We start from the raw sequence: 27,818 nt of genomic DNA, 5'->3' as shown, positions 1-27,818 counted from the left end.
AGATATGAGAGTGACCGAACAATTGTAAATCAGTGAAATATTTGACTTTTCTTTTGATTAGTTAATATTTTCTGTGAGAGTGATTATTGCAAAGGATTATACCCCTTTCTGTACACAAAACATACCAGTATTTTGAGAAATAACAACAGAAAAAAGACCACATTCTTCCTGACTGTTCAAATCCTTAAAAAAATAAAATATGGTAATTTTTACTTTCTCAGGCATTCATCACAGGCTCCCCAATTCCTGTCTCTATTTCTCTATCACCCCCATTCTTAATTCATCTTTTTGTCTCTATCCAACAGCTCATTTATAACTGTGGCCTTGTTCTATCCTACATGTATTCTATTCTTCTGTCAGCTTGCCGTCATTCCTACTTTTCACAAACTTTTTTCTCTTCTGACATTCAAATCAGAATGAATATACTGTAAGACATCTTCAAATTCAATGAATTCATTTTTGTTACATGCCCAGTGATAAACGTTTTCATTGAGCTATTTTAAATAATCAGAATCCACACAGCGTAAATTTTTTGTTGTAAAGTTGTGCAAATCAATGTTTGTCCAAACTTAAAAGCAAGTAATGTATAAGGTAGGACTTCTGTGTGGTTTTCAGCCTCTTCTCCAAGTTTTAATACAGTCCATTATTGTTGTTGACTTCCACTTTACCCCTCTTGGACTTTCTGGTATTCAGTAGGAGTGGTCTTCGAGAAATTAAGGTGCTGAAGACTTTGGCACTGGTGTCTTTGCAGTATCTGGGAGGTTGTTTGCTGAATCGAAAAGTCTTTTGGGAAATACCTTGGTTTGGGTGAATTCTGTAGGAGACGAATTAATAAAAAAATAAGAAAAACAATATTGAACAAAAACAGATACAAGAATGAAAAGATAACTATTCAAAGATAATTTTTCAATCAAATATTCGATTATCCATGAAGAACAATATTCGTTTAGAAATCAAACCTTTTGCAGTGACTTGCAACAAGATAATTTTTTTAAAAATATACATGATATATAAACCCTATCTAGCCCCGGGGGGGGGGGGGGGCTTAATAAACTCCCCTCCCCATCCACATTTTTCATGATAAGTCCACAATGAGAAATGAGGTACCATGATTACTTTTTGGTCAATTCTGCAGAGCTTTTGAGATACCCGGATATTCAGTTACCCAACATTTTATGAGTTTATGTCGGACCAAAAATTGCTCAAAAATATTATTTTGTATACACATTTAATCCAATGGAAATTCTATTTTCAGTCATAATTGACAAATTTATCATTATTCTTGCACTTATTGGTTGAAAATAATCAAATCTTTGCTTTTTATAATCAGAATAGTGCCATGAACAGATCCCATTAAAAAAACTATAAAATACATAAGGCCCCAAAACAAAGAAATACATATGGAATTATAGAAACAATAAAATACATAAGATTAGAAATGTCATTTACCATTTATTTTTGAGCAACTTTGTTAGAAATCATAGAATTTCGGGAATTCTTTAGAGATTAACCTTTAAAACAAAGAATTCTCTATTACGCATAAATTAGCATTACTAATTTATTAACAATAAATAATTTATTAACAATAAATTTTAATGAATTCTGTAACCTTTAGTTCCATGCTTGCAGATTACATTGATGTTGATGTGTGCATTGGTTTTCGTTTTGATCAGAGGCAAGATCTGAAGAGGGGGACCAAAAAAGCCCACCTCCCCCTCCCTGGGCTATGCAATCTCAAAGTAGCCCAGGATTATGAGTTAAACCAAATTTTAAAAAATATATTTATTTAGTAGTTTACTGTAAATACACAGTATAGGCCCCGGTCCATGGTTATCCTCCTGATTAGGATAATTTTCATCTCTATTTTGCTACTGAAAATTGAATAATTAAAGCAATGTTCTATCAAAACAAAGGTAGATAAAACAGAATATATATTTCTTTAGAACGCATGTATGATATAGATCCACTGTACCTTCTGAAGACGAGGCGGGAAATCAAATATGGTTGGGACAGCATCCTGTTTAAGACGTATCGTCTGCCCAGGTCAAAGCAAGCATCTTCAAAATGATCAGAACAGAGTACAGAGCTCTTGGAGGAATTCAATGAAGCTCGCTTCATATTGACCATCCTTACTGTGTTACAGTTCCGGTCTTGGTACCGGTTCAGTCCAATGGCTGAATGGGAATCTGCAGCAAATGTAAACACATGTCATAGAATCAATTACACATAATTAAGAAAGTTTGACGTGTCCAAAGGAAACAGATGCCCCCGCAGAATTGTAGTACAAAATGTTTTTTTATTGTTTTATGATGCAATTTTCTGTAAATCAATTAAACTATACACTAAATAAAATAAGATTTCAGTTCTTGATGTTTTAATAAGAGATTACCACAATTTTGTTTATGAATTTTGAACAGAAAAGTTGATATTTCCCCCCAAATTACTAAATCATGGAAATTGAATGCCTACAAAAAAAAACACTTTATAAGTATGACATTTCATTCCTAATACATGATTATATACGTGTTGTCCCTAGGTATCCTGAGTCTTGTCAATCGAGGGGGGGGGCGAGGAGAATTTGCACAATGGAAAAATTGATATACATTGGGTTTCAAAGCTTAATTTCATTTCGGGTAAATCAATATGCTTTATTTCATTTGAATCAATTATACCAATTTTAGGGCATAAAATACAAATTCAATTCAAACCTATAAATATAGCCCTTGAACTACTTATTTTTTTAATTCAGGAATTCTGATCAAATGTATATTAAAAACAATCAGTAGGCCTATATAATGTTTTTAACCCTTATGAGACTGGGGGCTGATTTACCCCCTTGTCATATTTTGCAATAAATCCACTGCGCAATTTTTTTTACCGCATCACTCACAGACTTACAGCATCACTCACTCACTTTTTCGAGTCTCGCGCAACTTTTGAGACCAAAATTGCGACCCCCTGGTATGTGTTTTCGAAATTACACAACATTTTGGAAGTGCATGCAGACCAAAAGTTGCTGGAAAATGTGAATTTGCGTACAAATCTATGGAAATAGTGTTTTTAGCCATAATTCATAAATGTGCCATTATATTTCCTTTTACTGATTAAAATCAATTAATTTCAACTTTTTTACGGTCAAATATGGTCCCCGACTATTTCCATTGAAACAACAATAAACACATAAGAAAATAAGTGTGATGTTGAAATATATTGAGTCTGTGAACCAAAAGTGATCATTTCAGGGGCATTATTTAGTTAATTAGAGCAAACTTTTGATTTTACGCATAAATTAGCAATGAGATTTAGGCAAAATTTGATTATAGTTTTTTAGAATATACCATGGGTAATGCGTTTGCCAATCATCGCTGTGATCCCATGATTGACTGCCCAGATCATAAAGCCCCCCCCCCCCAGTCTTCTTAGGAAATGAAATAGCCCAGTCTATGTAGGTTACTGGTAATGTTTTTTTTTTTTACTTTTTCATTTTTCTTATGTACAGATTTTCAAATTTATTACTAATAGAAATTTTCAGCAATTTCTGAAAATAATGATACAGATACAAATTTTGGCAATGACTCACATTGAGTTGTACATGAAATCAAGTTTTTAAGCAATTCGGAATCTGATAATATGCACTTGTGTATATCATAACTGCGTAACCATGCATGCATTCCAAAAATAGTCTTGAATGTTGTGTGGCCCTGCCATGTTTACGAATTTATTGTAGATAAAAGTGAGCTAATCACATAGATTTGTTTGTTAAAATGATATTCTTAATATTGATTGCTGTGCAAGATTGAACAGGGAGAAGAGGAACATGACAAAGCAATCAAGAAAGAGTAAAGGGGGAAGAGAAAGAGGATTTATTTATAACACACAAGTAAAAAAAATGTGTTTTAAAACACACTGGTTAAAACGTGCCAACCCGGGCCCCAGTTAACGCGATCAGAAATCTATTCAATATGATTGAACTTAATATCATGCAGAAATCAATACGCATATAAATATAATCAAAAAAATAAATTTTGAACCAACTTGCATAATGAGCTGTGAACTTAGCCTGTATTTTGGTGACATCTACCTACACACCAAATTTTTTAAAATCCATTGAATGTTTTTCAAGTTATTGCGCGGAAACCAAGGGGGGGGGGGGCTGACAGGGGCAACACTTAATGCCCCCTCCGGGCTTCATCTGCAGGGGCATAAAAACTCTAGGCCTACTCATCAGCAGGGGCCCGTTTCTCAACACCTGGACAAGTTAGTCCTATTTATCTACCAAACACAGAATTAGTTCCAAAATTACCCAAAAGGATTAACTAGAATCCATTAATATCATATTGATACTATTGGTGGAAAGTACATACCAGACGTAGCCTTAGTCACAAAATAGCAAATTTTCCAAAAGTTGCAAAAAATAGAGGCAAAATATGCTTAAAAAGTACTTAAACATGCAGACATGGGCATTAAATTTCTGAGGAAATGAAATTAACACTAATTCATATCATGATAAAAAAAATCACATGTAAGTGGACATTGAGATATTTATCCCAAGATATAAAATTTGAATAGTTTACGTAAGTAAACCATAAGGCTTTCTTCCTAACATGATGGTTTCTAGTGTTGCTGTTGGATGTTTGTGGTCTATATCATGGTTGTTCCACTTTATGTTTGTCATTTTGCCTCCGACGAAGATTCTGCTAGGATCGAAAGCTTAGGCCCCCTTTTGACTCTCTAATTTACTCCATTGGCTCTTTTTTTTTTTTAGATAAGCAGTTTTCAGCAGCTTCTTTTTGCCTTTAATATGATGATAATCAAACAGATTTTCAGGATTCCAAACATCATCAAAAAATATATTATCATGGATTGTTAAACTCTTTAGATACCTAAACGCACAATTTTATGAATGCTATGCGTATATTAGAGGAAGAATTTATTAAAATTTTGATAAGGGTCTGAAAACGAGTCCAATTATGGATGACCTGAAGTGGTAGAATCTTTGTCAATTCAATTATTTTACTACCTTAAATTAACACTTGTTATAATTTCTGTGCATTACAATTACTATTAAATGATTTATCCCACTTGTTTGCTATATAATTCATTTTTCTTTAAATTATTACGTAATAAAATTTTCAAATTTCGAGGCTCATTTGAATGTCACAGTCTATCCACATGATATCACTACATAAAGGACAAGTCCACTCCAACAAAAACTTTATTTGAATAAAAAGAGAAAAATTCAACAACCATAACACTGAAAATTTCATCAAAATTGCATGTAAAATAAGAAAGTTATGGCATTCTAAAGTTTCGCTTCATTTCACAAAACAGTTATGCACATCTCGGTCGATATGCAAATGAGAAACTGATGACATCACTCACTATTTCTTTTGTAATCTATTATATGAAATATGAATTATTTTTATTTTCTCGTCATTGTCATGTGAAATGAAGTGTCATTCCTCCCTGAACACGTGGAATTACATTATTTTAACATTTTGTGCTTCAGGCAAGGAGGTCCTAATTGTCAAATTTGTAAAAAATGAAATATTGTATAATTCAAACAATAAAAAAAAAAAAGAAATAGTGAGTGACATCATCGACTCTCTCATTTGAATGTAACTGGCTCGTTAATATAACTATTTTGTTCAAAATAAGCGAAACTTTGAAATGTCATTAATTTATTATTTTACATCCGATTTTGATGAAATTTTCAGCATTGTGCTTGTCTGGTCTTTCTCCATTGATTCCAATCAACATTTTTTCTGAGGTGGACTTGATCCTTAAGAAAGAAGTAAGTTATGACAGGTTTGGAGATGTCATAACTATTTGGTCAAGTTGTCCCCGATCTTGGCAAAGAGGGATTCGTGAAACAGTTCGCTAACAGGTAGCTAACTATTTCCAATTTAGTTAAGAAGTTAGAAGACTTAACGGTGTTGAGAAACGGGCCCCAGTCTACGCAAGCAGAACCAAACAGAATCAGTTTGCCACACTCAAATTCCCAATTTGCACTCGCATCAATTATTTAGTTACGTACCTATCATTTTATGATCTAGTGCATAGAACAAATGACCATTTTTTTTAGGTCGGAATGTCAACAATTTTCAGCTCGTGCTTCGCATTCCCATTATTGAAATATGTACCATCCTCATGGTTAAACAGTCCTTAACAGGATCATGCTAGAACACTTATTAAAAATTATGTTCGTGCTTGGCATTCTCAGTAATTATCTAGAACACACACATCTTGTTCAGGATCACAAACGGTGCCTAGAATGTTAAATTTTCAGGACAAAATACATCCTAAATACATATATAAAAGTTCCAAAAAAAGTAAGAAAAAAAATTGCTTGCCTTTGCACTTTTTATATAAGGCCTACGTGATTATTTCATATTGATGTTATTTTATAAGAAACCAACTCGCATATTTAATGACCCAGTGTAGTGGTCCACCCGGATACCCCCAACCAGTAATTGGGAGGAGATACCTGCGGGTCACAGTTCTGTGTGCGCACCCTTGTAGGCGACCCAGATTGGCTGGCTCCTCCAATACGCCTTGGAATGTCTTTAACAGATATATGGCACTATATAAATGCTGTGCATCATCATCTACCAACACACCCAAATTTTAAAAAATCTGATGACTTTTGATAAGATATCGTGAGGAATCCAACTCGCATATTTAATGAGCTGTGATCTTTGACCAGCATATTCCGAATTCGAACTTAGCCTGTATTGGTATCATCTACCTACACACCCAAATTTGTTCAAATAAGTAGAATATTTCATAACTCATAAAAAAGACATTATCATGCGGAAACTAAATTGCATATTTAATGTGTTTTGACCTGCCGACTCCAAATTCAAACTTGGCCTGTACTATCAGAGGGTCGTGTGTTCGAATCCCGCCATGGACTAGCGTCCTTTGGCAAGGCGTTAATCCACTTTGCCACTCTCCACCAGGTGTTAAATGGGTACCTGGTAGGATGTGAAAGCCTATGTATAATGTAGTATGCCTAGCAATTGAGTCTTGGAACTCTTGTTGGAGTGCTCCCCAGGGAGTGGAGAAGGTGCATACATTGTACGCAGGCATACAAGGTTCTGATGACCGTGGTAATACTGAGTCTGGAAAGCGCTTAGTCTCTTAGAGACGTCGTTCCGATGCATTAAGCGCTATATAAATATGTGGAATATTATTATTATTATATTACTATGGTGTCATCCACTCCTATGGTGTCACCCACTCCAAGCTGTGGGGAAGTTACACATTGATGCAGAGGTTCGAGCCCTGATCACGTCTTTCGGATTGTGACATTAAAGGTCGGTCCCAGACGTAAATAATCAAACCTGATTGATATACGTCTGTCAAAAACTCAAAATACACACACACACTCCTAGTACCAATGATTAATGTTAATGTTTGGACCTCATAGGCGACATTACCCAAAATATGGGTTGCCGGTTGGACAATGCTGTTCTGAATCTGATTTCAAACCCAAGACTTTGGTAAATGTACGCCTTAATACAAATTGGAGTTATGCGATATGACTTTCATTTGGTGGGAAGACATTTAATACTTTATAAAATTAGTTGAAATTAAAATGGATTATATTAATGCTCACTGTTGGTGAGCATTTCTACACGATCCCCCTATTGAGATTTATAGTAAATATTTTGGAATTATATTAGTTATGCGACCCCTCCCTCATGATGATCACAGCATTATTTGTAATGGGGATATATTTCGTTCATATTCTTGTCTCTTCTTTCTCTTTTTAGCCTTTTTTTTGCTTGTTAAAACCTTTTCATTTTTTTTTGGGGGGGGCTTGCCAAATTTTATGTGGGTCAAAATTACATTCATTTTTTTAGTGACAATCTTATTTTTCATTTGTCAAATTTTACGCAAGACAAAATTACCTTCGATCATTATTACAGTTAAAACCTTTTTTTTAATTTTAATTTTTTTTGGGGGGGGTTGCCAAATATAACATGGACAAAATGACTTTCCCTTTTCTTATTTATTTTTTGGGGGGAGCTTGCCGAATATCACGCGAACGAAATGACTTTCATTTTTAGTGACCATCACTTTACGTGAGACAAAATGACCGGTTTTTTTTAAGTGAGAACCTTTTTTGGGAGTTGTCTAATTGTACTTGAGAAAATTCACCCCACCCCCCCCCCTACTTTGGAAAATCTTGGATTTACCTCTAGTTTTAATCATGATTAACCCTAAATAGACTGGGCTATTTCGATGCCTAAGAAGACTGGGGAGGGGGGCTGATTCAGCGCCCCCTTATGATCTCGGACGTCGATTGCGCGATCGCGACGAAAATTGGCACACATTACCCATGGCATAATCTACCAAATTATCACATCAAATTATGCAAAAAATCTCATGTTTCATTAATTATGCTAATTTTTGCGTAAAATCATTAGTTTGCTCTAATTAATAAAATAATGCCCCTGAAATGCTAATTTTTGTTTCACCTACTCTAGATAGGCATCTGATCAAATTTATTTTTAAAAAATTTCAACATCATGTTTATTTTCTTATGTATTCTATTGTTTTCTAAATTTCTTATGTATTTCATTGTTTTTCGACTTTGTTTTTCATTGTTTTTTCAATGGAAATTGTCAGGGACTTTATTTTGACCATGAAAAAGATAAAATAAATTGATCTTAAGCAGTAAAAGGAAAAATAATAATACATTTATGAATTTTGGCTAAAAACACTATTTGTATTGGATTTGTACACAAATTCACGTTTTTGAGTAATTTTGGGTCTGCATGCACGAACGAAATGTTGCGTAATTTCGAAACTGTGTACCCGGGGGTCACAATTTTGGTCTCAAAAGTTGTGCGAGACTTGAAAGTAAAAAGTCAGCGAGCAACGCGGTCAAAAAGATTTGCGCGGCGGATTTATCACGAAAAATGTCGAGGGGGGGGGCTGATTCAGTCTTTTTAGGGTTAAGATCATGCGTATACCACGGCAGAGGCGTAAACCGCTGCAGGGGCATGCAGGCTGGCCCTTGATCCCTAGTGGATTTCACCGGAAAAAAAATCCAGATAAGAGAAAAGGAAAGAAAGAGAGAGGGGGGGAGAAAGGGAAGACTGGGAAATAAACGAAAAGGTCCCCCCCAAAAAAAAGGAGGGGAAAAGAGAGAAGAAAAAGCGAAATCATTAAAGGGGTGTATATTATAACTTCATTTATAATTGTTTTTCCTTCTTTTATGGGGGGGGGGTCAAAAAAATAAAAACCTTAACGAAATGTTTTTCTATAATTACATTTAGGTCTACACTCGCGATTTAATAAAAAATAGTAGCCATCTATATACAAATGATGCGTTAGAGTGGGTCAGTAGGAACTCTGTGTACAAGGTAACCACATGCACACAGTTCCACTGACCCACGAAAGAAACCCATGCATCATCTGTTTTATAGAATGGAATTTTTTTTTTAATAAACCACAAAAATTAATGATTTACTGGATGCATGATAATTTCATGCGTCCGGTAAATTTAATTTACCGGACACATGATTTTTTTTACCGGACGCATGATTTATTTACTGGACGCATGATTTATTTACCGGATCGATGCATGAAAATTCCAAAATCTAATGCAGAGCGCAGACACTTTGATAACCCTGGACAACATAAATATGGGCTTAACTGGATAATGTTGCCACAAAGATATTGTTATACCCAAAATGCCAGATACAGCTTTGCATTGACTATATCTTGAGCAGTTGAGGCAGCCTCCGACCTCCAATACATGTAGCTGTGTGTGTGTATGCGGGCCGCGCCGGGGGCCAGCGCCTGCCTGGGCCTGCAGTGGATATTTCGCTGTGCACAGCCAGCCCAGGGCAGTATAGATCTAACGTTAGATCGTACATGTATGTCTGGACTTCTCAACTAACGAGTATGTGGGCAGTTTTAATCCCAATGACAATTACGGTACCGTATTTGTACTTACAGATCATTTTGCATCCTTTGATTCATTCTGCTTTGATCGAAATTCAAATTTTGACGTAAACAAGTGACGGTAACAGTACATGCGCGATGACATCACAATGACCTTTTCGGGCGATTGCTTGTTTACAGTGGATATCGTTGCGTTTTGATTATCGGGATATCGTTCATGCAGCCCAGTAAAATTTTTGCATTGCTCTCAACCAATCAGATTGCAGGGATTTTCTCATCCATTCTATAAAAAGTTTTAAAATTGCTAAAGATCCAGAGATATCAAAACCCACCTGCTGATTTAGCACTGGGGTACACAAGCCAGGGTTATGCCCAGTGCATGCCCCCCGAATGTTCTACGTACAACCAAGATATAAAAAAATGAAGGGAATTAAAGAAACCAAAATTAGGAAAAGTGTAAGGTAAGATATCTGTCTCAAATTTAGATTTGCACGAAAGGTTTTTTCTCGCTTGCTTCATTCGCTTGGAACATATAAAGCAACTTTATTCCCACGTGCCATATGTTTCGGCCTCTTTCTTTCTACTATTTCATTTTTTTTACTCATCATGCTCCTGCCACACAGGGGTTTGCCCTAATGCATGAACAATCATTAAAAAATATCATTTTCATACCATGTGACTGGGAATTTTTTCCTCTACCCCTCCCCCCTCCTCGATCCCTGTATCGATTTGACTTGACATGGGCCTATACCTGATGTATTCTGCTTCAATATAAAATCATAACGGATAGAACGCCTTGAATACAGGCCAAACAGCCTAACGACACACACACACACACATTGCCGTGTCACGTGACAATCAGTATTAAACGAGGATGTGTACAACCCTATGGCGACAAGGCTAGTCGCAAAAGTTGAGCAAGTTCTGGACGAATAGGCTTCAATACCCCAAGAAAAGAAGTAGTATCTAGGGACTAATTAAAAATAGTTTTCTTAATGGAGTTCCATGTTAAAATCTAGTAATTTAAGTCCAACTTTTAATTCGCGTGCACTCACTTTTTTAACACAGGAATTAATAGGCACGTTGCCTAGAGTGTCATCTACCAACACACCTAAATTTAAAAAAAAAACAATCAAATATATTTCAATTTATTGCACTGAAACCAAGTGGGGGTGGGGGGGAGGCAGGCAAATCAATGGACAGATGGAACGCTTAATGCCCCCTCCGGACTTTGTCTGCGAGAGCATAATTACAGAGGAGCTGAATTTGAAGAGGGCCTGAATCAAGACTGAAACATCGCAATACGTGTAAGTGGAGTAGCCTAGGCTAGGGCACTCACACTAGTACGAGGCCCGGGGGGGGGGGCACTCAGTATATAATGCATAGTGGGTATGTGCCGCGGAGGGGACCCCCATTTTTACACCCAAATTTCCGTTCCAAGCCAAGGCATAGCATTTTTGTCTTATTGAGAAAAAAACAAAGAAAGCTGCTCCAAGGCAAAGCATTTTGTTCTTATCTAGAAAAAAGAAGAAATTCGCTCCAAAGCTTCGCATATTTTTCGTTACGCCATTCCGGTCGCATTGATCTGCTGCAATTTTGGTGAAAAGCGGCCACAGAGCGCTGTCCGACCATCGTCTCTGAGCGAGCGCACCCGGCGGAGGCTGCGCTAGCTGCATCACGGATGCCCGTTCCATAGGGATGCATACGCACGTACTCACACGCTGGCGATCGATCCGTTCCAACTTCCAAGGACCCCCATTTCACAAAATTTTAGTTCCAAACCCCGTTCCGAGGACCCTCCTTTTTACAATACTCCCGCTCCAAGCCCAAGGCCCCCGTTTTTGTCTCTCCTGCGGCACACCCCCACCACTTTTTTGTTCAAGTGCCCCGGCCCCGGGGTACGAGGTTAGTGAGGCTGGGTAAACTTGTGCCAAGTTGCGGCCAAGCCCGCCCAACATGCCCAAACTGTTGAATAAATTTGTTATTTCAAATTTAAAAAAAATATATTTGTCATCTGATTTCAATGAAATTTTCAGCATTTTGCTTTGTATGAATTTTACATTATTTGCTAAGTTCTAGGCCAAAATATCTTCAGCCTGTATAATTCCTCACCATTTTAGGTGTGCAGAAAAGACCAATCCCCCCCCCCCTTTGTCTGACTACAGTACACAAACTTGAATACATGGGACTATAATTTTTACAGTACACAGCTTCTTGCAAATGAAAGTAGCAGGTATGGCAACCACTACGATTTCCCATTTTGTTTTCAACGTAATTCAAACATAGCTGAACTTACGAATGCAATGTCCGTCCACATTCTACTAATTAGAGAAGTTGTTTGCAGCTCTTGTTGGCATGAATAACCATGATAACGTGAAATCTAAGCTAAACAGGAAAGGTTCACCAACATGCCGACCTGTGAGTGTGACCGTCCCGCGGCCGGATATCGATCGATCGAAGATCGGCTTGAGCAAGGTGCAGCCAATCAGCGACGATCTCATATACCCTGCCAGAAAGAGGAGACAGAATTATTTTACATGGACGGAATTTTTTGTGATGTGACACAAAATCATTTCGTCGACGGAATTTTTTGTGATGTGACACAAAATCATTTCATCGACGGAATAGATATTCGCATCGCAACGAAATGAATTTTGAGGACGCAATTTTATTTCGTCTCGACGAAATTGATTATAAGTGTGACACAAAATAAATTTCGTATACGAAATCACACTGCATCATGACGAAATGCATTTCGTTGGAGTGAAACACAAATTTTCCTACAGAATTTTCCTTTGAACACTTGGGGTGCCATTTCGTTAGATCAAAATTCATTTCGTGTGTACGAAATAAATTTTGTGGACGAAATTACATTTTGTCTCGACGAAAATTTATTTTGTGTGACAAGAATAATTTCGTATACGAAATAAAATTGCATCATGACGAAATCATTTTCATATGAACAAAAGAACTTTTGTGTACGGAATGGCGTGAATTGGACGGAGTATGGCACGCCAAAAAAAGTTTGTGGACGCAATTACATTTCGTCTAGACGAAATTTTTTTCGTTGAGACAAAATTAATTTTGTGTGACACAAAATAAATTTCGTGTACGAAATAAAACAGCGTCATGACGAAAAGATTTTCGTCTGAATAAAAACACATTTTGTGTACGGAATTGCTTGAATTGCACAGAATATACTGGCGGACACTTGGCGCCCCATAATTGAGTTGGGCCAAAAAGCTTGATGACCCCTCCAAAATTCTTGTAATATAGGGAGCTATTGACTTCCTTGAGTGTTCCACAGATGAGAATATCTTGAAGGTTTCCCATCATAACCATTATCATCATTGACACAGTCGCTGTCGTTATCATTACATTTGCAATCTTCATCATCATCATTTTCATCCCTAAGGAATTGAGAGCTTTTAAAGATATGGTGAAAAAATCTACAAGCTGAAAGAAGCCAAGGTATTCAAATGCCAAAAGATCAAATTTGACTTATTCTAAAGCACTGGGCCAGTTCCTCTCCCGATGCAACTTTTGCAAACTGACTGAATGAAGTGATGCTATGATCCTCTAGATATGAAGAGGGCACATCCTTGAGAGGATTAAGCCATCACAAAAAGAACATTTAAACATGAGATCATCATTTGCCTTGATCTACTTCTTGACATCACTGATGAGAAAACGCAGATTACTGGGTATATGACTGGCACTGTGCTCTACCAAGTCCTTCAGAATGATTATCATTCAAGGATGAAAGCCAATCAGTAAACATGTTTCCCCAACATTGGTTGAATCTTTGACTTCAGTTATGACCCAACTGCATGCAACCTTTACAGCCATAAAATTGTTACTGTCATCAGTGATATGTTTGTATAGCTGGAATAATAGGAAAGTGAAGTACATAATGAGCACAAACATAGAACTGTGTCCCTCTCATCACCAGCTCTCATCTTGTGTCTAGGCCCTATATCCATATATGTTTTCCTAATTAAATCATGCCTCCTACATGACATGATTTTTTTTCGTCATGTCTTCCAGATCGATACAAATGAGAATCACTTGTACATCTGTGAAGTAAACATCAACTTGTGAATTAGCACAGATATTGTTGGTAAACAGAATTACTCTGCTTGGGGCCCTCATTTCTTAGTGACAAACAAGATATCAAAATTAATGGGGCTATAAATTCACTGACTGGCTGAATTCGAAAAGAGCTCATTGGCTTTTGGCTCAGGTCAGCTATCCAGGTCTGTTGAATAGATACTGCTTAAACTTTCCTCAAGCTTGCTACAAAGTAAACTTAGATGCCTATTATTATCTTCTGATGTTTTGGATTCAAAAGCACTGCAATAATTCATTTTTTGTCCCTGGTGTTCTTGCTGGGACTTGTCAACATTTCCACATACAACTATCGAAATGAGATGTTGTTGACATGCTCAGCCTCTCTTTAAAACCCTAATTAGCATACAATCTACCTCCCACAGGACAAGTCCATTTTTGTCAGCAGGGGTGGTGTATCTGGACAAAGGCCAGTGGTGTTTATTTATTCCAGTTTGCATACATGTGTGGACAGATCAACGAATGGTTCTAGTTACTCTCTGGTGACCTGGACTTAAGTACTGCAACCAGAATATTAATTTTGTACATAATTTTAGCTTGTGCATTTTCATTTTTTCTTGTGCAAGATTAGCTGTATCTAAACCTTATGATAAGTTACCAGAATTGACTGTGTAACACTTGGCTGGTCATAGTTTCTATGGTCAAATTTACCCTAGTGCGTCTGTGCCATTGGCCAACCTGCCAGGGATCAATGTTGTTGGAAGGGAGGAGGGGGGGGGATTGGGGGTGGAGCTTATTGCATCCAGGTCAGGGCATTGATCTTGTGTTTACCACCCATCCAGGCAAGCCAAGGTAGGATTACCCTCTAGCTTTGCATCTGGTCAGAGAAATTCTGAACAATGAAATCAACTGTTCAAGGAAATGATGAAAGAAAGTATGATTTGTGTAATCAAGGATAGAAAATACTGAATTTGTGTCCATAGTTATTCAGCTCCGCTTTTCAGCAGTCTCATACATTTTCAACCTGTTTGAATATTTATCTTTATATACAATTTGCTTGTTCTTTTGATTATGTATCAAGATGTATAGAACAAAACAGTAAATGTTGGAGATGTCAATAATACCATGGTCACATTTGCTCTATGGCGAGTTGAAAACAGCGGTTTTTTTTTTATTTTAATTCAAACCACCTATGTAGTTGGTACAAAAAGTGTTGAAACGGCTGTTTTCGACTCGTGTACAGCCGCCGTAGAGCAAATGTGACCATGGTATAAATGAAATGTAATGAATTTCTAAGTCTTGTCCATAGATGATATGGTGAAAGAGGGGTTTTCTAAACTCCCATTGTATTCAGAGTGATGGCGGTATGTTTTTATTAATAGTGGAATATATAAAACCCTTTGGAAATGCAAGTATGACCCACATGAAGAGGATTACAGGTAATACCTGCAACATCATGTAGAAACACTGCTCTAAATTATGTTCACGTGTTTGCTGCATTGCATGGTAGCATACATGCACAGTCGGGAATAGCTCACATTTCCAAGTACTGGCAGGCTCTCCAATAATTATCATAATGCATTTAAAATGTTAGGGGTACTAGAACAGTGTGCTGATTATGTGGAGTGGGTTGTGCTTATTGGGCTCATGAATATGATTTGAATGCAGAGGCTTGCACATGTGAGAATGGAAACAAAGATGCATTGGGAATATTCTATTCTTATATCAACATGTTGACATGGATTTATAGCTCTCCCCAATGTTGTTGTTTTGATGTGGAAAGAGAGAAGGCGGGTCTACCCTCCCCAGCCAATAGCTTTCTCCTAAGACCTCCAGCTGGAGTGATTATGTAAATAAGATGAAGAGAATGGCCTTCCTAGCAAGCCAATCAGAGAGCTTGAAAATATGGGTCTTTGTGCGAGGTTGTGTTTGTGTGCATGCAAGTAGCGCTCGCTCAGTGTGTGCATGAATTAACTTACAAAGTACCCTAGGTGAAGGTGATCTACAAGGGTGTACATAAACCCTGGATGGGGGAACAGTTTGTTATTGGTTCGAGAGAAAGGGAGAGAGAAATGGGGATGTAAAGGCAGCTAGGAGACTCTTTTTCATGGTGTTTGTTTACATTTTGCAATGGTTTACTGCTTGAGGGGGGGGGGTATCTAAGGACAGTGAGATCAAAGGAGAGGGAGGCATAATATAACCATTTGGTCAGAATGCACTTGACCTGCCCTACTTCATTCCATAACATACTCCCTGTTGCAATAAATTGGGAGAACCAAGTTTGTATGGTTTTGCTTGCTCTTTCATGCTAGATTTAGCTTGAAATATACAGAATACTTTGTTAAGTAAAAAAATGAAGGTGATCAATATAGGCCTAGTTATGGAATTCTTGATATTACCAATCCATCATAATTTTAAATAGCCGATTCTCAGAAAAAATATGATGAGTGGATCTATGAAGAGAAAGGCCCCATGCAGAGAACAAGTTTTGTATTGAACTAATATCCTTTCTTTGCTTGATGACAATGCATTTGTCTACAACTTGATATTTTACTTTGTCTGCCGTAAAGGCAATATGAATGATAAACAACTATGATATTGACAAATCATGCCTATATTTTTCCCTCTGTCAATAAAGTGTATGAATTTATATTCTGAATTATGTTGGTGCTTATAAAAGTAAATTATGTATTCCTTTTTTTTTGTAAACAGAGGACATGGAAAATTCTACCTTATATGACGGTATGGAAAACGAGACTGAAGTGCAATATGACGATGAAGAGGGTACCACGATAATGTACGATGCCACTGGCACGATGACACCGAGTCCAGAAAATTTCGGACGACCAACCTACCCACGATGTTCTGCCCAAGACGAAGCGCTGAATTTGGCCTTCACGATCGGGTCTTTCTTGCTAAGCGGTCTGACATTCCCTATAGGAATGGCTATGGACAAGTTTGGTTGCAGATTGCTAAGAATGGTCGGAGCGTAAGTAATATTTGTTATCTTCACAAATGGAATCCTATTCCTGGCCATATTGGAAATGACATCGCATACTTGAAAGAAAGTGTACAATTGGTTGAGTACACCTCAGTCATAAATGCATTGGCAATGTGAATATCATTTCCTTCACTCTTAAGAAAGAAAATATATTTTGAAATAAAGTCTGTCTTCACAAGAATTTAACACCCCCATCTGTTGGTTTCCTGTTAAAAGCAATTGTCCAAATTCTAAAGTGAAGTTGAAGTAAGTTTACCAATGTCAGGTGTTGTGTATTGTCTATGTATAAGATTGAATTATTATTTATGACTTATTTATTTCACTCACAGAATCATGTTCATTGCGTCCTGCCTGATCTTTGGCTGGACACCTGTTGAACTGTCAGAGATGATTATCCCTGCCGTATCTCTCAATGGAGTCGGAGGTATCATGATCACCTTTACATCATTTCAGGTAGGCATCGCATTTTACAGGTTATCCCCCCCCCCCCCGAATCTCAACCAATTTGAATGCCAATGCTTCCAGTTTGGTATCTCATAGTACTTGTAGATGAATGCTACTTTAAAGCTTCCATTTCTTCAGTATTTTAATAAGTAAGCAATTACTGTCAATGGATCAATCCTAGAATATCGTTACACTTTTTTCATATTTGAGCGGGAATTTTTTAGATGAATGAGTTTGATTTATACTTAAGCATAAATTGCACTTTGAATACCATGTCAGGAAAATTAACGTGATGATAAATATGATCAACAATTACCAATTTTAGAATGATGGTCGACAAATGAAGGCAGTGATATTAAAAAAAATAACATTCATTGCAGAGACGCAAACATTCATCGTATAAATGAAAGGGAGAAAATTTGCTAGATATATGATTTGGGTAAAAAGGGAAGAAATGCTTTGTTTCCCGTTACATTTTAGTGCTTGAATAGAAACCGATATATATTATTTGACTTCTTTGTTTCTCCTAGGTTGCCAATTTGTTTGGTACAAAGAGATCTACAGTGATCAGTCTCAACATTGGTTCATACGCATCGGCAGCCATCTTGTTCCTCATCCTAAAGGTGAATATATTTTGTGGTATATCCTGTGTTTTTTTCTACGACTCTTTATTTTGCCATTGTGCGAGGGCTCAAAATTCAAGGGGATTGATGAGCTGAATGCATTATATCTTAAGCTGTCTTTCCGAGAATTAGATCTGTTACATAAGCATCGGATGACGCAGTTCATGTGTCCTGAGAAAGCCAAACGTAGCCCCCCCCCCTCGTTACATAATTATTGGAAGCCCAAATCAGCTGATAAGGAAGTAGTAGTTCATGCTTCTAATCTATGGGCGTTGAACAACCCATTCAAATCAGACTTTGCACTTTGATCACCTTGTGGCCACAGCTGATCAGAAAGAAGGGCATGACCTGTCAGGAAATAGATGAAGGAAAATAAAGTGCAACAGGTAGAGGTGAAATGATGGGCACTGTACAACATCTGCACTGTTGATAGTTCAGGAGGTGATTGTGTGATTGGAAATTAGTTCACTAAAGTCTTGATGTCATTGTTCTGATTATTTATTTTTCCAGTACTTGTAGGAGCATTATTGAATGCAGACGATTATCGATGATGTTAAAGAATAATGGAAAAATACTTTCTTCAGCCAAATTATATGAACAAGTTTTATAGAAATGAATGAGATAAGAATATATACATATCTGATGAATTAGATATGAATAAGAAAGAAAGTGCAAATGCAATGAAATACACAAAATTTAGAAAATCGAAGTTTAAAAAGTTGAAGATTTCTGAATACAACACGTGACGGATTCTGTGCAGACAGGAAAAGGGAAGTGCTCTTGTTTTCTATGAGAAGTGCGTACAGTTCAGTTTTGCTCAATGTTTTTGAGGAAATTAAAATGAATCCCCCAAATCAGCTGTTTCACTTGCAATTCTTTGCCAAGCTTTTGAGACAAGACAGGAAATAAGCAGCACTGTTTCATTCAAAAGGTCACAATCCCTTGGCTTACAGTACATGTGCCAACTTGGATGACTTTGTCCTGCCTTATGCTTTCCTGGGCAAATCCTGGGGATGCAAATAATGATGAATTAAGTATGGGATGAGAATTTGGTTCGAATATAGGTCAAACAAGTAGATCATCAGTCAGGTGTATATATTTTATTTACAGAAGAGAAGAAAGTAATTCATTGAACATGTGAATGTTCTGGTATCATCTTGAATAGACTACTATGGCACAAGACAAGTGAAAAGTATGAGGCTTTATTATTCAACTATAGGGCAATTCCATAAAATGAACTTATTTGTACATCCGACCCCAATTTGTCTCAAGTCTTACTTCACTTCATATACTGACCAAGTCATGGTCCTTCAAGAACATTGCAGACTGTCAAAAGAACCAGAAATCAGAGACAGAAAATTTTATGAAGGTCCCAAGTATAGGGGGTCGGACATACATAAATTATGGAATTGCCCTATAGTGAGTAGGGGACCTCGATTTCACTCTGCCTAGCTGGTTCTGAAGAGACATCTTTTAAAGAATCTGAGATCTAAATCTAGCTATTAAAGAAAGTGGGTTTGAAATGAGGACTTCAAAATGGTAAGATGTTCAACACAATGAATACTGAACATATTTACCCCCTTGGCTTCATGAAAGGAGCATCCATCTTGTTACATCCAGAAAAATAATGTTTGTTTTTTCTTCTTTTCACTCATATTAAAGGGTCTCTATGATGTAGGTGTGAGCAGACAAGCCATGTTCACTGGTCTAGCAATAGCTACATTATTTGTCATCATTAACTGCTACATTAACATCCCCAAAGAACCCATCCCAGATCCTGAAGGATCAGCTTTCGGGTAAGACATTATCACCATCAACATTCTTAATTTCTTGTGAAATGTTTCTCTATGATGGAGGATGTTTGGTAGTGTTAAAACTAATATGAAATTCTGTGCTTGTGAACTTGATAACTTATTGTATTTGAAACCCAACTCAAAAATTGTATTGATTTATCATGATACAGTGCTAATGCATAATTGTATGATCTGTTCATCTTGATTGAAAAGGAATGCAGGAAATTATCAATAGCACTGATATGTAACGTTTTTATCTCCCATGAAACATAAATATATTTCAATGTTATGCTCTTTGTCTACAGAATGCATTGGCAGATTTTGAAGGTTAACCACAAAGTCACTGGCAAGCAGTTCTATTCTATGGTAACCAATGTTGGACGCAAGCTAAGTGTAACTGATGAAGCTGCTGAAGAAGCCAAACAGACTATGATTCGCAAAGGAAGCAAGATCTACTCTTCACAGTAAGTGTGAATTTTCTTCATAGGTTCCGCTTACATTTTAGTAGGCCTGTAACGCCATTGTTTGGTAGTAGAAGTTCATTTATAATCTTCGCCTAAAGTATTGTTGCCTCAGTAAAAATGTTTGAAGTATCTGAATATGAATTGCTTCTATAATATTTTAAGGTATGCTTTGTTGAGCATAAAGCTGCAATGAAGAGAAAATTGAAATTAAGTGAAATCCAAGTGGTATATTTGTTTTATGGATTCAATTTATTTTTTTACATCAAGTACGGGTACCATTTTCAATTTTTTTTCAAATCTAGGACCATTTTGGTGTAACTGTATATTTTGGTGGCAGCAGTGGGATTGATGTTTTGCACTTTACAAAAATTTTCAGACATCACATTGAACTATGTGTTTTGACAAGATTTCCACTAACTTAGAGCTCAGGCAGTTTTTTTAAATCCTATACTGAGTGGTTCCCACCGCTGCCACCAAAATTATTATTATGTTAAAAAAAGTATTTGTATGTTTTGAAGCAATGCGCAAGAAGTTCATACTTGTAGACTTCAAGAAATGCTCCCCTGGGCATCACTTGGTAAGATTGCATTTTCAATCTTGTGTTTCTCTTCTATTTTTTCACAGATTGAACCTTGCCATTGAGCTGAAAGAGCGCAAGAAGAAGAAGAAGGAAAACACCCTGCTTTATTCTGTCTGCAGTCCTATCTACATTCTCTCTCTTATTGTCATGTGCATCACCCAACTTCGTCTTCTGTTCTTCATCGGTTCCCTAACTCAAATGCTTCAGCTTGTCAGTGGCAATGACGTAGACAAAGGTAAGCTCTTATCCTATATACCAATGAAGGAACTAGCTTTTGGTATTGTCCATGAAACAGAATCAAAAGAAATTTGATGTACTAGTTTATTAGCAAAGGCCAATTCTTGCAAGCAGTTGCTTTCATCTTTGTGTTGGGATATATGAAATTTCTAGGAAGAAATGCAATTGGGATCTAGTAAATAAGTTTAGAAACTTTTATTCATTGACACTAATGTTATAAGGCAATGGATTTGGTTTTTTCTCTTTTGCCCTTATATTGATAGTCTTCTCATTTTCTTTTTCTCAACAGTGGATCAGTACATCTACATCTTTGGTATGATGCAGTTGATGTGCCTTTTCACCAGCCCTCTGATTGGTTTAGTCATGGACTTCAAGATCAAGGAGGTTCTCCAAGCAGCCAAAGACCGGGAACGACGCTCCAGTCGTCGCGAGAGTACATCCAAGAGACCCGGTTCCATTAGCGGCGAGTCCAAGCGCCCAAGCATCATTAGTCTTTCTTTCTTGAATGGAGAAGCCAGGAGACAGAGCAATGGGTCGGTTGGAAATGGACACGCTAAGAGACTTGGCAGCACAAGTGGCGATGTTGAACTGGGACTGAATGGAATGAATGGAAATGGAGCAGTATCAACAAAGCAGAGGCATCCAAGCACATCCAGTACTTCTAGCAGCGACAGCACGAACCCAAAGCCACCGATGAGTCTAAAGATCAGGAAACTCTATAATTCAAGCTATGCCTTCTTCATTACAAGTGTTCTCATCATGTTCTTTGGCGTCACTGTCTTAATACCAAACCTCCAACTTCAAGTGAGTACTCTTGTCTTGTTTTCATTCTCGTGAAATTCTGCCTTCTAATTCTATCTATCTTGTGTCCTACATACAATATGTGAGAAAAGGCAAACTCAAACGTCAGATTGATTGAAAGTCTAAATAAAGATCATTAAACTATAATTCTGAAATTCATCATTTCCAGTTATTGTTAAAGTTTTTAAACTAAGATTTTACAACACAACTAGCTGTGTAAATGGATATATAAAACAATATCACAATTTGAATATCAACAAATTTTGCTACATTTATACTTCTACAGATTCTTAGCTTCATCCTTCATACTGTGATCCGAGGGTTTATTCATTCAGCTGTGTGTGGGCTCTACGCAATCACTTACCCAGCCCCTCAGGTCGGCCGTCTCATTGGTCTCCAATCCCTCATTTCGGCTTGTGCAACACTTCTACAGTACCCTATCTTCATTACGATAGAGGGCCCACTCAATGGCGACCCTTTCTATGTAAGTATTCTTGATTTGAACAATTTTCACAATGTTGTATTTCATAGTGCCAGTTGATCTCCGATCTTTTATATTTCATTGGTCATTCAATCAGGTTTAAGAATGACATATTATGCCTTATTTTGTAACTATTCTTAAGTTTAGTTATTATGGGTCACTACCCATTTGCCAAATATTAACCTGAATCAATTTTTTGTAAGCTCCTTACAATATACTAGTAACAGGACTAGTTGGGGGGAGTATTTGAATTTCATAGTGTGGCAATGATCAACTCCACACTCTGCCGAAATTGACCTGCATTAAAGATCTTGCCGCACTCGTAACCAGATCACTTTGACTTTACCACTTGACATTGTGATCTGTATTTTGATCATGGAAAAATCAGTTTACTCAGTAGGTGTGGCTCTTGCGGATATTTGTAATATCAATACTTGCCACAATGCATTCTAAAGGGCCAGTAAGAATGATATCCCCCAACTGTGGTTCGAGTTCATTCGGAAAACCCAAACACAGGAGAACAATAAAAAGGAAGCTTGGTGTTGTTATGGAACAAGTGTGGGTGACAGGAGGGGAAAAAACTTGGAATGTAAACAGTTTGACAGGTCTGGGCATCGAAAAGGCACTGATAGTGGAAATCACATCATTTGGAAAAGTATTCAGGAACCGGCTTTCTTTTCCTGTTAATGGACTATATTGCTTTGAATCCTAGTATGCCGGGTTATAGTACTTTCAATTAGCTGGTAAAATTTTAGAGTAGCGTTTGAACATTCCCCTGTCAAGGTCAATATAGTATTCATGGTGATCATTGTGATCAGTTTTACAATGAATGTGCATAAGTTTTATAACTTTTCATCGATGGAATTTCTGGGTATGATAGCTAAAGTCTTCTATGCTTACAAAAAGAACTGATCTTAATCACTTTTTTTGTGAGAGTAAAAAATCTTGTCCACAGACTTCCTGAGTTTATCATTGCTTTGGGGGGCAACAATAGCTGAGAATAACAAGGCCAAATTCAATAGTTTAAAGATGGGTTGTTTGACTTTCTAACAAGAGAGAAACACCTTTTCCTGACCTTTATCAAAGGACAACAGCTGATTATTCCCTGCATTATCTAGGTTCTTGCAGACTAACATTGATAGGTCTTTGTGGAAGTACATGTAACTTCAAGCCGAACTGACAAAAGACTTACCAATGACACTGCTTTTTTGGGTCACCATCCTATGGGCAAAGGATGAAAAGTTTTATGCGGGATTAGGAAGCGTTACAATAAGAACAAGATTTTGAAAAATTCCCTTTAAAGTTAATTCATGCTTCCGTTAAATCATCAATAAGATTTTATTCTTGTAATGCCCAAGCCTTGGGTAAACTTTGCCTTCTAATGGATCATTAAAAACTCATGTAATGTTTTCATATTTCTCTTTTGTTCTCTCTCCAGGTAAATGTTGTGATGTTGGCACTGTCTGTGCTCAACTTTGGTCTTCCAGCCTACATGTTCTACCTCGCCAAGAAGCTTCGAAGGGAACAGAAGAATGAGCAGGAGCCCGATGAACAGAAACTCATCAGGTCGCCTACCAGCAAGAGTGCCCTGGAAACTGTTCCTGAACATGTCTGAATGAAGAGAGATTTCTCTCTGACGGTTTGAAGGACTTGACACCGAGACACCATTCTGGTTATTCTCATGGCAGAGGGCATCCATTGATTAGTTATGCTTGGTGGAGAATAGAGAGACATCGGTGGACCCTTATAGACTGTAGAGAGTCTCAAAAGTATTTGGTGATCGGGTGGCCGACTTGCAGCCATAGTGTGTCCTTGTTGATGAACTGTTAAAGCCTGCAAAAGTATTCCAAGATCCAAAAGGTTTCAAGGAGCTCTCATGCACGCTGGACTCGACTTAAAAAGATGCAAATGAATTGCATGTTTTTCCAGAATTCAAGTATGGCCTGCTTGTTGAAGATTCATGAGAGGCAGAGTATTGATGTGCAGGACAGATCCTCTATTTATTGAACAATTAAGAAATATTTCTTTGTGTCTATAACAACTTGCCACATATTCTACTTACCTTACGGCTTATAAGCCATCTCCCTCTTAAGTTCAGATGATACAAAGGATTTATTATATCATGACATATTGACAATAATCAACTTTTCTATTTGAATAATATCCTCTAAGAACTTTTATTTCATTTCAAGCTATATAAGGTGAAGGGTCTGTTGCTTCCAGGTGTCTAAAGTTATATTGCAAGTTTCCAAGAATACATTGTTGAACATGTATATTCTATATGTAGCAAATCTTCATTTATGTGCATGAGTATAACATGCACAACTAACAAGTGTGTGAATTAAGAAATATGTTGCTTGAATAAGGGACATGTATACCTGGTAAAGTAGACATGCCTATTCATGGGTGATCAACATTTAATATATTTTTTTGTGTGTTGCATAGTAGCTCAGGTCAGAATGTTGAATGGCTCAAATGTCAAGCTGGTTTAAGAGCGATGCATATTGGATGAAAGCAGACTACATGTTTGTGCCTTGAAGTCCAAGACTTCATCACAGGCTTAGTGTTTAAAATATTCAAGTCATTAGAGTGTGTGAATAATTCAAAGTATACATAATTTGCACAACGCATGGAGAAACAGAAATAATTTGCTTTACATGACTGAGATTTATCTGCCTATGGAATGAATTATGGGATAAAACATGCAAAAGTAGCATTGCAGATTAAGAAAGTCTTAAAAGCATGCCCAAATATAAACGGTTTTGTACCTTAATATGCTGCAGATGTTTGAATGTTGATTTTTTTTTGTTCTGTATAAATTCATTGCTATATACATGACAACATTTTTGTATTGTGGTGGAAGTAATTTGACCGGGAATAGTTCTCTTAATGTAGAAAAATTTGGATAAAAAAGGCATGCGTATTTAATGGTAAATATGTTTTTGTCATTTCATTAACTTATTCTATGATGTTGACTTTATCCTCATCCTCATTTGGAACCATGACTTACATTGCCCATGGATACATACAGTTAACCTCAAATTCTAATGGGAACATTATATTTATGCATTCAAAATATTGGTTTATTTTAGTGCAAGGTTATGCTGTATATATTTTAACAGCTAGAAGGTAAATAAATGTATTCTTAGTCTTTCTGGCATATTAAGTGTGAATAACTTCTTGTGCATTCCATCATGTCACAGCTACCAGGTTGAGACCCATGAACTTGATAACAAACTTCCCATTAAAGATTGTTGCAATTGACTTTTAATTAATACAAAAAAAATCTTTGTGATGCCAGCTAGCCCTTGAGTGAAGGAAAGGACTTGATAAAGTACAATAAATTTGAAATCTCTATATCGATTTGAGGGAGGGAATTAACAAGAGGGGGACAAGAAAATTACATCATTACAATGATTTGTACATTATAGATGGAATAGAGCTCACCTTTAAGAGGCTGATTAAGGGGGAAGTGGTTTGATCCGATAACAATGATCGGTCGCAAGAATTTGTTCCCTTCAGCTTTGTGTACCCCACAAAGTTTTGCAATTTTAAAAGTGATTTCAATAATTGATAACGCGTAAAGATAATGCAAGGAATTGAAAAATTCAACATAATCAATTTGCACAAGTGTTACAGCTGGGCCCGGAATAAAGCAGCATTTCATAACTACACGAGTTTAAAGGTCTTAAACCGAAGATTTGTATTCGTAACTTAAGGTTATTGTATCTTGTATGATTCAGGGGTATGAATTATACTTTGGTTTGCATTTTGTATTTAGTGGTAGGAAGAAAGTGCAATTCGTAGGCTTTTTTTTAGATACATGTGTGTTGTGTGATTCTTAGGTTCCTCTTTTGTTAGATTTGAACAGAATAAAATCTGTGTGCTGATTAATGTTTGCATCATGTTCTGATCCGATTTTAAAGATATCCCGACTTCTTTGACTTTGACGATGTTCATGTATGCTATCTAAGATTATTTTTATATAAACAGTATTTGAAATGGCATTTGTTGAGCTCTTTGTTTACAAATTCATGAATGCTAGATGTAACCAAATGACTTTTTTTATATGTGGAGTAATGAGCAGATGCAGGCGTGTGATTTGTTACTCTTCCGCACCCAGCCAAGCAGTGGTTGGGAAGGCAAGGGGAAAAAATTAAGAGATGGATTTCACAAAGTAACTATTTATAAATCCTCGACATTTATTTTTACAAGCAACACCTGAAATAGATCATTAACTTTGAGAGCTTTTCTATTTATGACAGTTCTTGACAGACCCTAAGCTGTTCCAGAGCAAACAAAGACTTTGTTCTGTGTTGCTGTTGATACTCTGTGTCAATAGCAAATCGGTGGTCTATCTTGGTTTGATATGTCTGAATATATATCCACGTGTATCATACATTTTTGAAGATGTAATAAAAAAGAAGTAGTTCTATATTGGCAAGGTATAATCGACATTAGAGTTGGTGTCGTACTTTGGTTGTGTATGGGGGAATGTTTGGAGTAGATTAATGTGTGTGTGTGTTGTCAGAAAAAAAACTTGTTTAAAGGATGTTGATAATAAATTATTGTAGTGACGATTTGTTGATGGTGTTGGTGACAGCCACGTTCATGATAAATGTTATGGTGGTGATAATGATGTCGGGTGGTGGATATGATGGTGGTAGGTACAGTTATTGTGATGATGATGGTGATGATGATGATAATGGTGATGATGATGGTAATGATGGTCGTCTGTGTGGTGGTGGTAGTGGTGATGATAGTGATAATGATGATAATGAATTTGGTGATGATGGTTATGATCGTCTGGGGTGGTGGTGATGATGATGGTTATGATGATCGTCTGTGGTGGTGGTGGTGGTGGTGATGATGATCGTCTGTGGTGGTGGTGATGGTGATGAGGATGATGATAGTGAAGATGATGGTAATGATGATCGTCTGTGGTGTTGGTGGTGGTGATGATGATTATGATAATCGTCTGTGGTGGTGGTGGTGGTGGTGATGATGATAGTGATGGTTATGATGATCGTCTGTGGTGGTGGACTGGTGGTGGTAGTAGTGATGATGATGACGATGATGATGATGATAGTGATGATGATGGTTATGATGATCGTCTGTGGTGGTGGTGGTGGTAATGTTGTGGCGGTGGTATTAAGGTTACGATTGTGATGACGGAGATGATGATTGGAGGTTATATGAAATGAAGATGGTGATGATAAAGATAATGGTTTTGGTAGTGGCCATGAGTTTGATGTTGACGGTGATGCTGATGCTGATACTGCAGCTCCCTTTACGATAATGAGGATTGCGATGGTGCTCAAAGATGAGTGACACTGTGATGCCGTAATGTAGATGACCTTGGTTTCTTACCGGCCGGCTGTAACAATGCTTTAATTGATTGAACG

General features: G+C 37.0%; 2 protein-coding genes across 3 annotated transcripts; one reads left to right on the top strand and one right to left on the bottom strand.

The window, feature by feature from the left end:
* Positions 1-170: 170 nt before the first annotated feature.
* Positions 171-12,436, bottom strand: LOC121408566. Of its 2 annotated transcripts, none has more exons than XR_005969054.1 (3): positions 12,218-12,436; positions 1,973-2,186; positions 171-814 (listed from the first exon to the last, which is right to left on the bottom strand). XR_005969054.1 is itself a non-coding variant. In XM_041600080.1 (3 exons), exons 1-3 carry the CDS (start codon positions 9,978-9,980, stop codon positions 631-633), a joined length of 405 nt encoding a protein of 134 aa, XP_041456014.1. In that variant the 5' UTR covers positions 9,981-10,105; the 3' UTR covers positions 171-630. The 2 variants fall into 2 exon arrangements, 1 of the variants encoding a protein (XP_041456014.1); XM_041600080.1 differs by lacking the exon at positions 12,218-12,436 and adding an exon at positions 9,974-10,105.
* Positions 12,437-16,704: 4,268 nt separating this feature from the next.
* On the top strand, positions 16,705-26,860 carry LOC121408564 (large neutral amino acids transporter small subunit 4-like). The gene is made up of 9 exons (XM_041600075.1): positions 16,705-16,978; positions 17,320-17,443; positions 17,965-18,057; positions 19,720-19,853; positions 20,156-20,314; positions 20,939-21,129; positions 21,421-21,935; positions 22,219-22,416; positions 23,852-26,860. The coding sequence occupies exons 1-9, from the start codon at positions 16,707-16,709 to the stop codon at positions 24,026-24,028; spliced, it is 1,863 nt and encodes a 620-aa protein (XP_041456009.1). The 5' UTR covers positions 16,705-16,706; the 3' UTR covers positions 24,029-26,860.
* The last annotated feature ends 958 nt before the right edge of the window (positions 26,861-27,818 follow it).

The sequence above is a fragment of the Lytechinus variegatus genome, chromosome 2, assembly GCF_018143015.1.
Source record: "Lytechinus variegatus isolate NC3 chromosome 2, Lvar_3.0, whole genome shotgun sequence".
Taxonomy (NCBI): domain Eukaryota; kingdom Metazoa; phylum Echinodermata; class Echinoidea; order Temnopleuroida; family Toxopneustidae; genus Lytechinus; species Lytechinus variegatus.
This window is presented reverse-complemented; position numbering and strand designations above follow the sequence as displayed.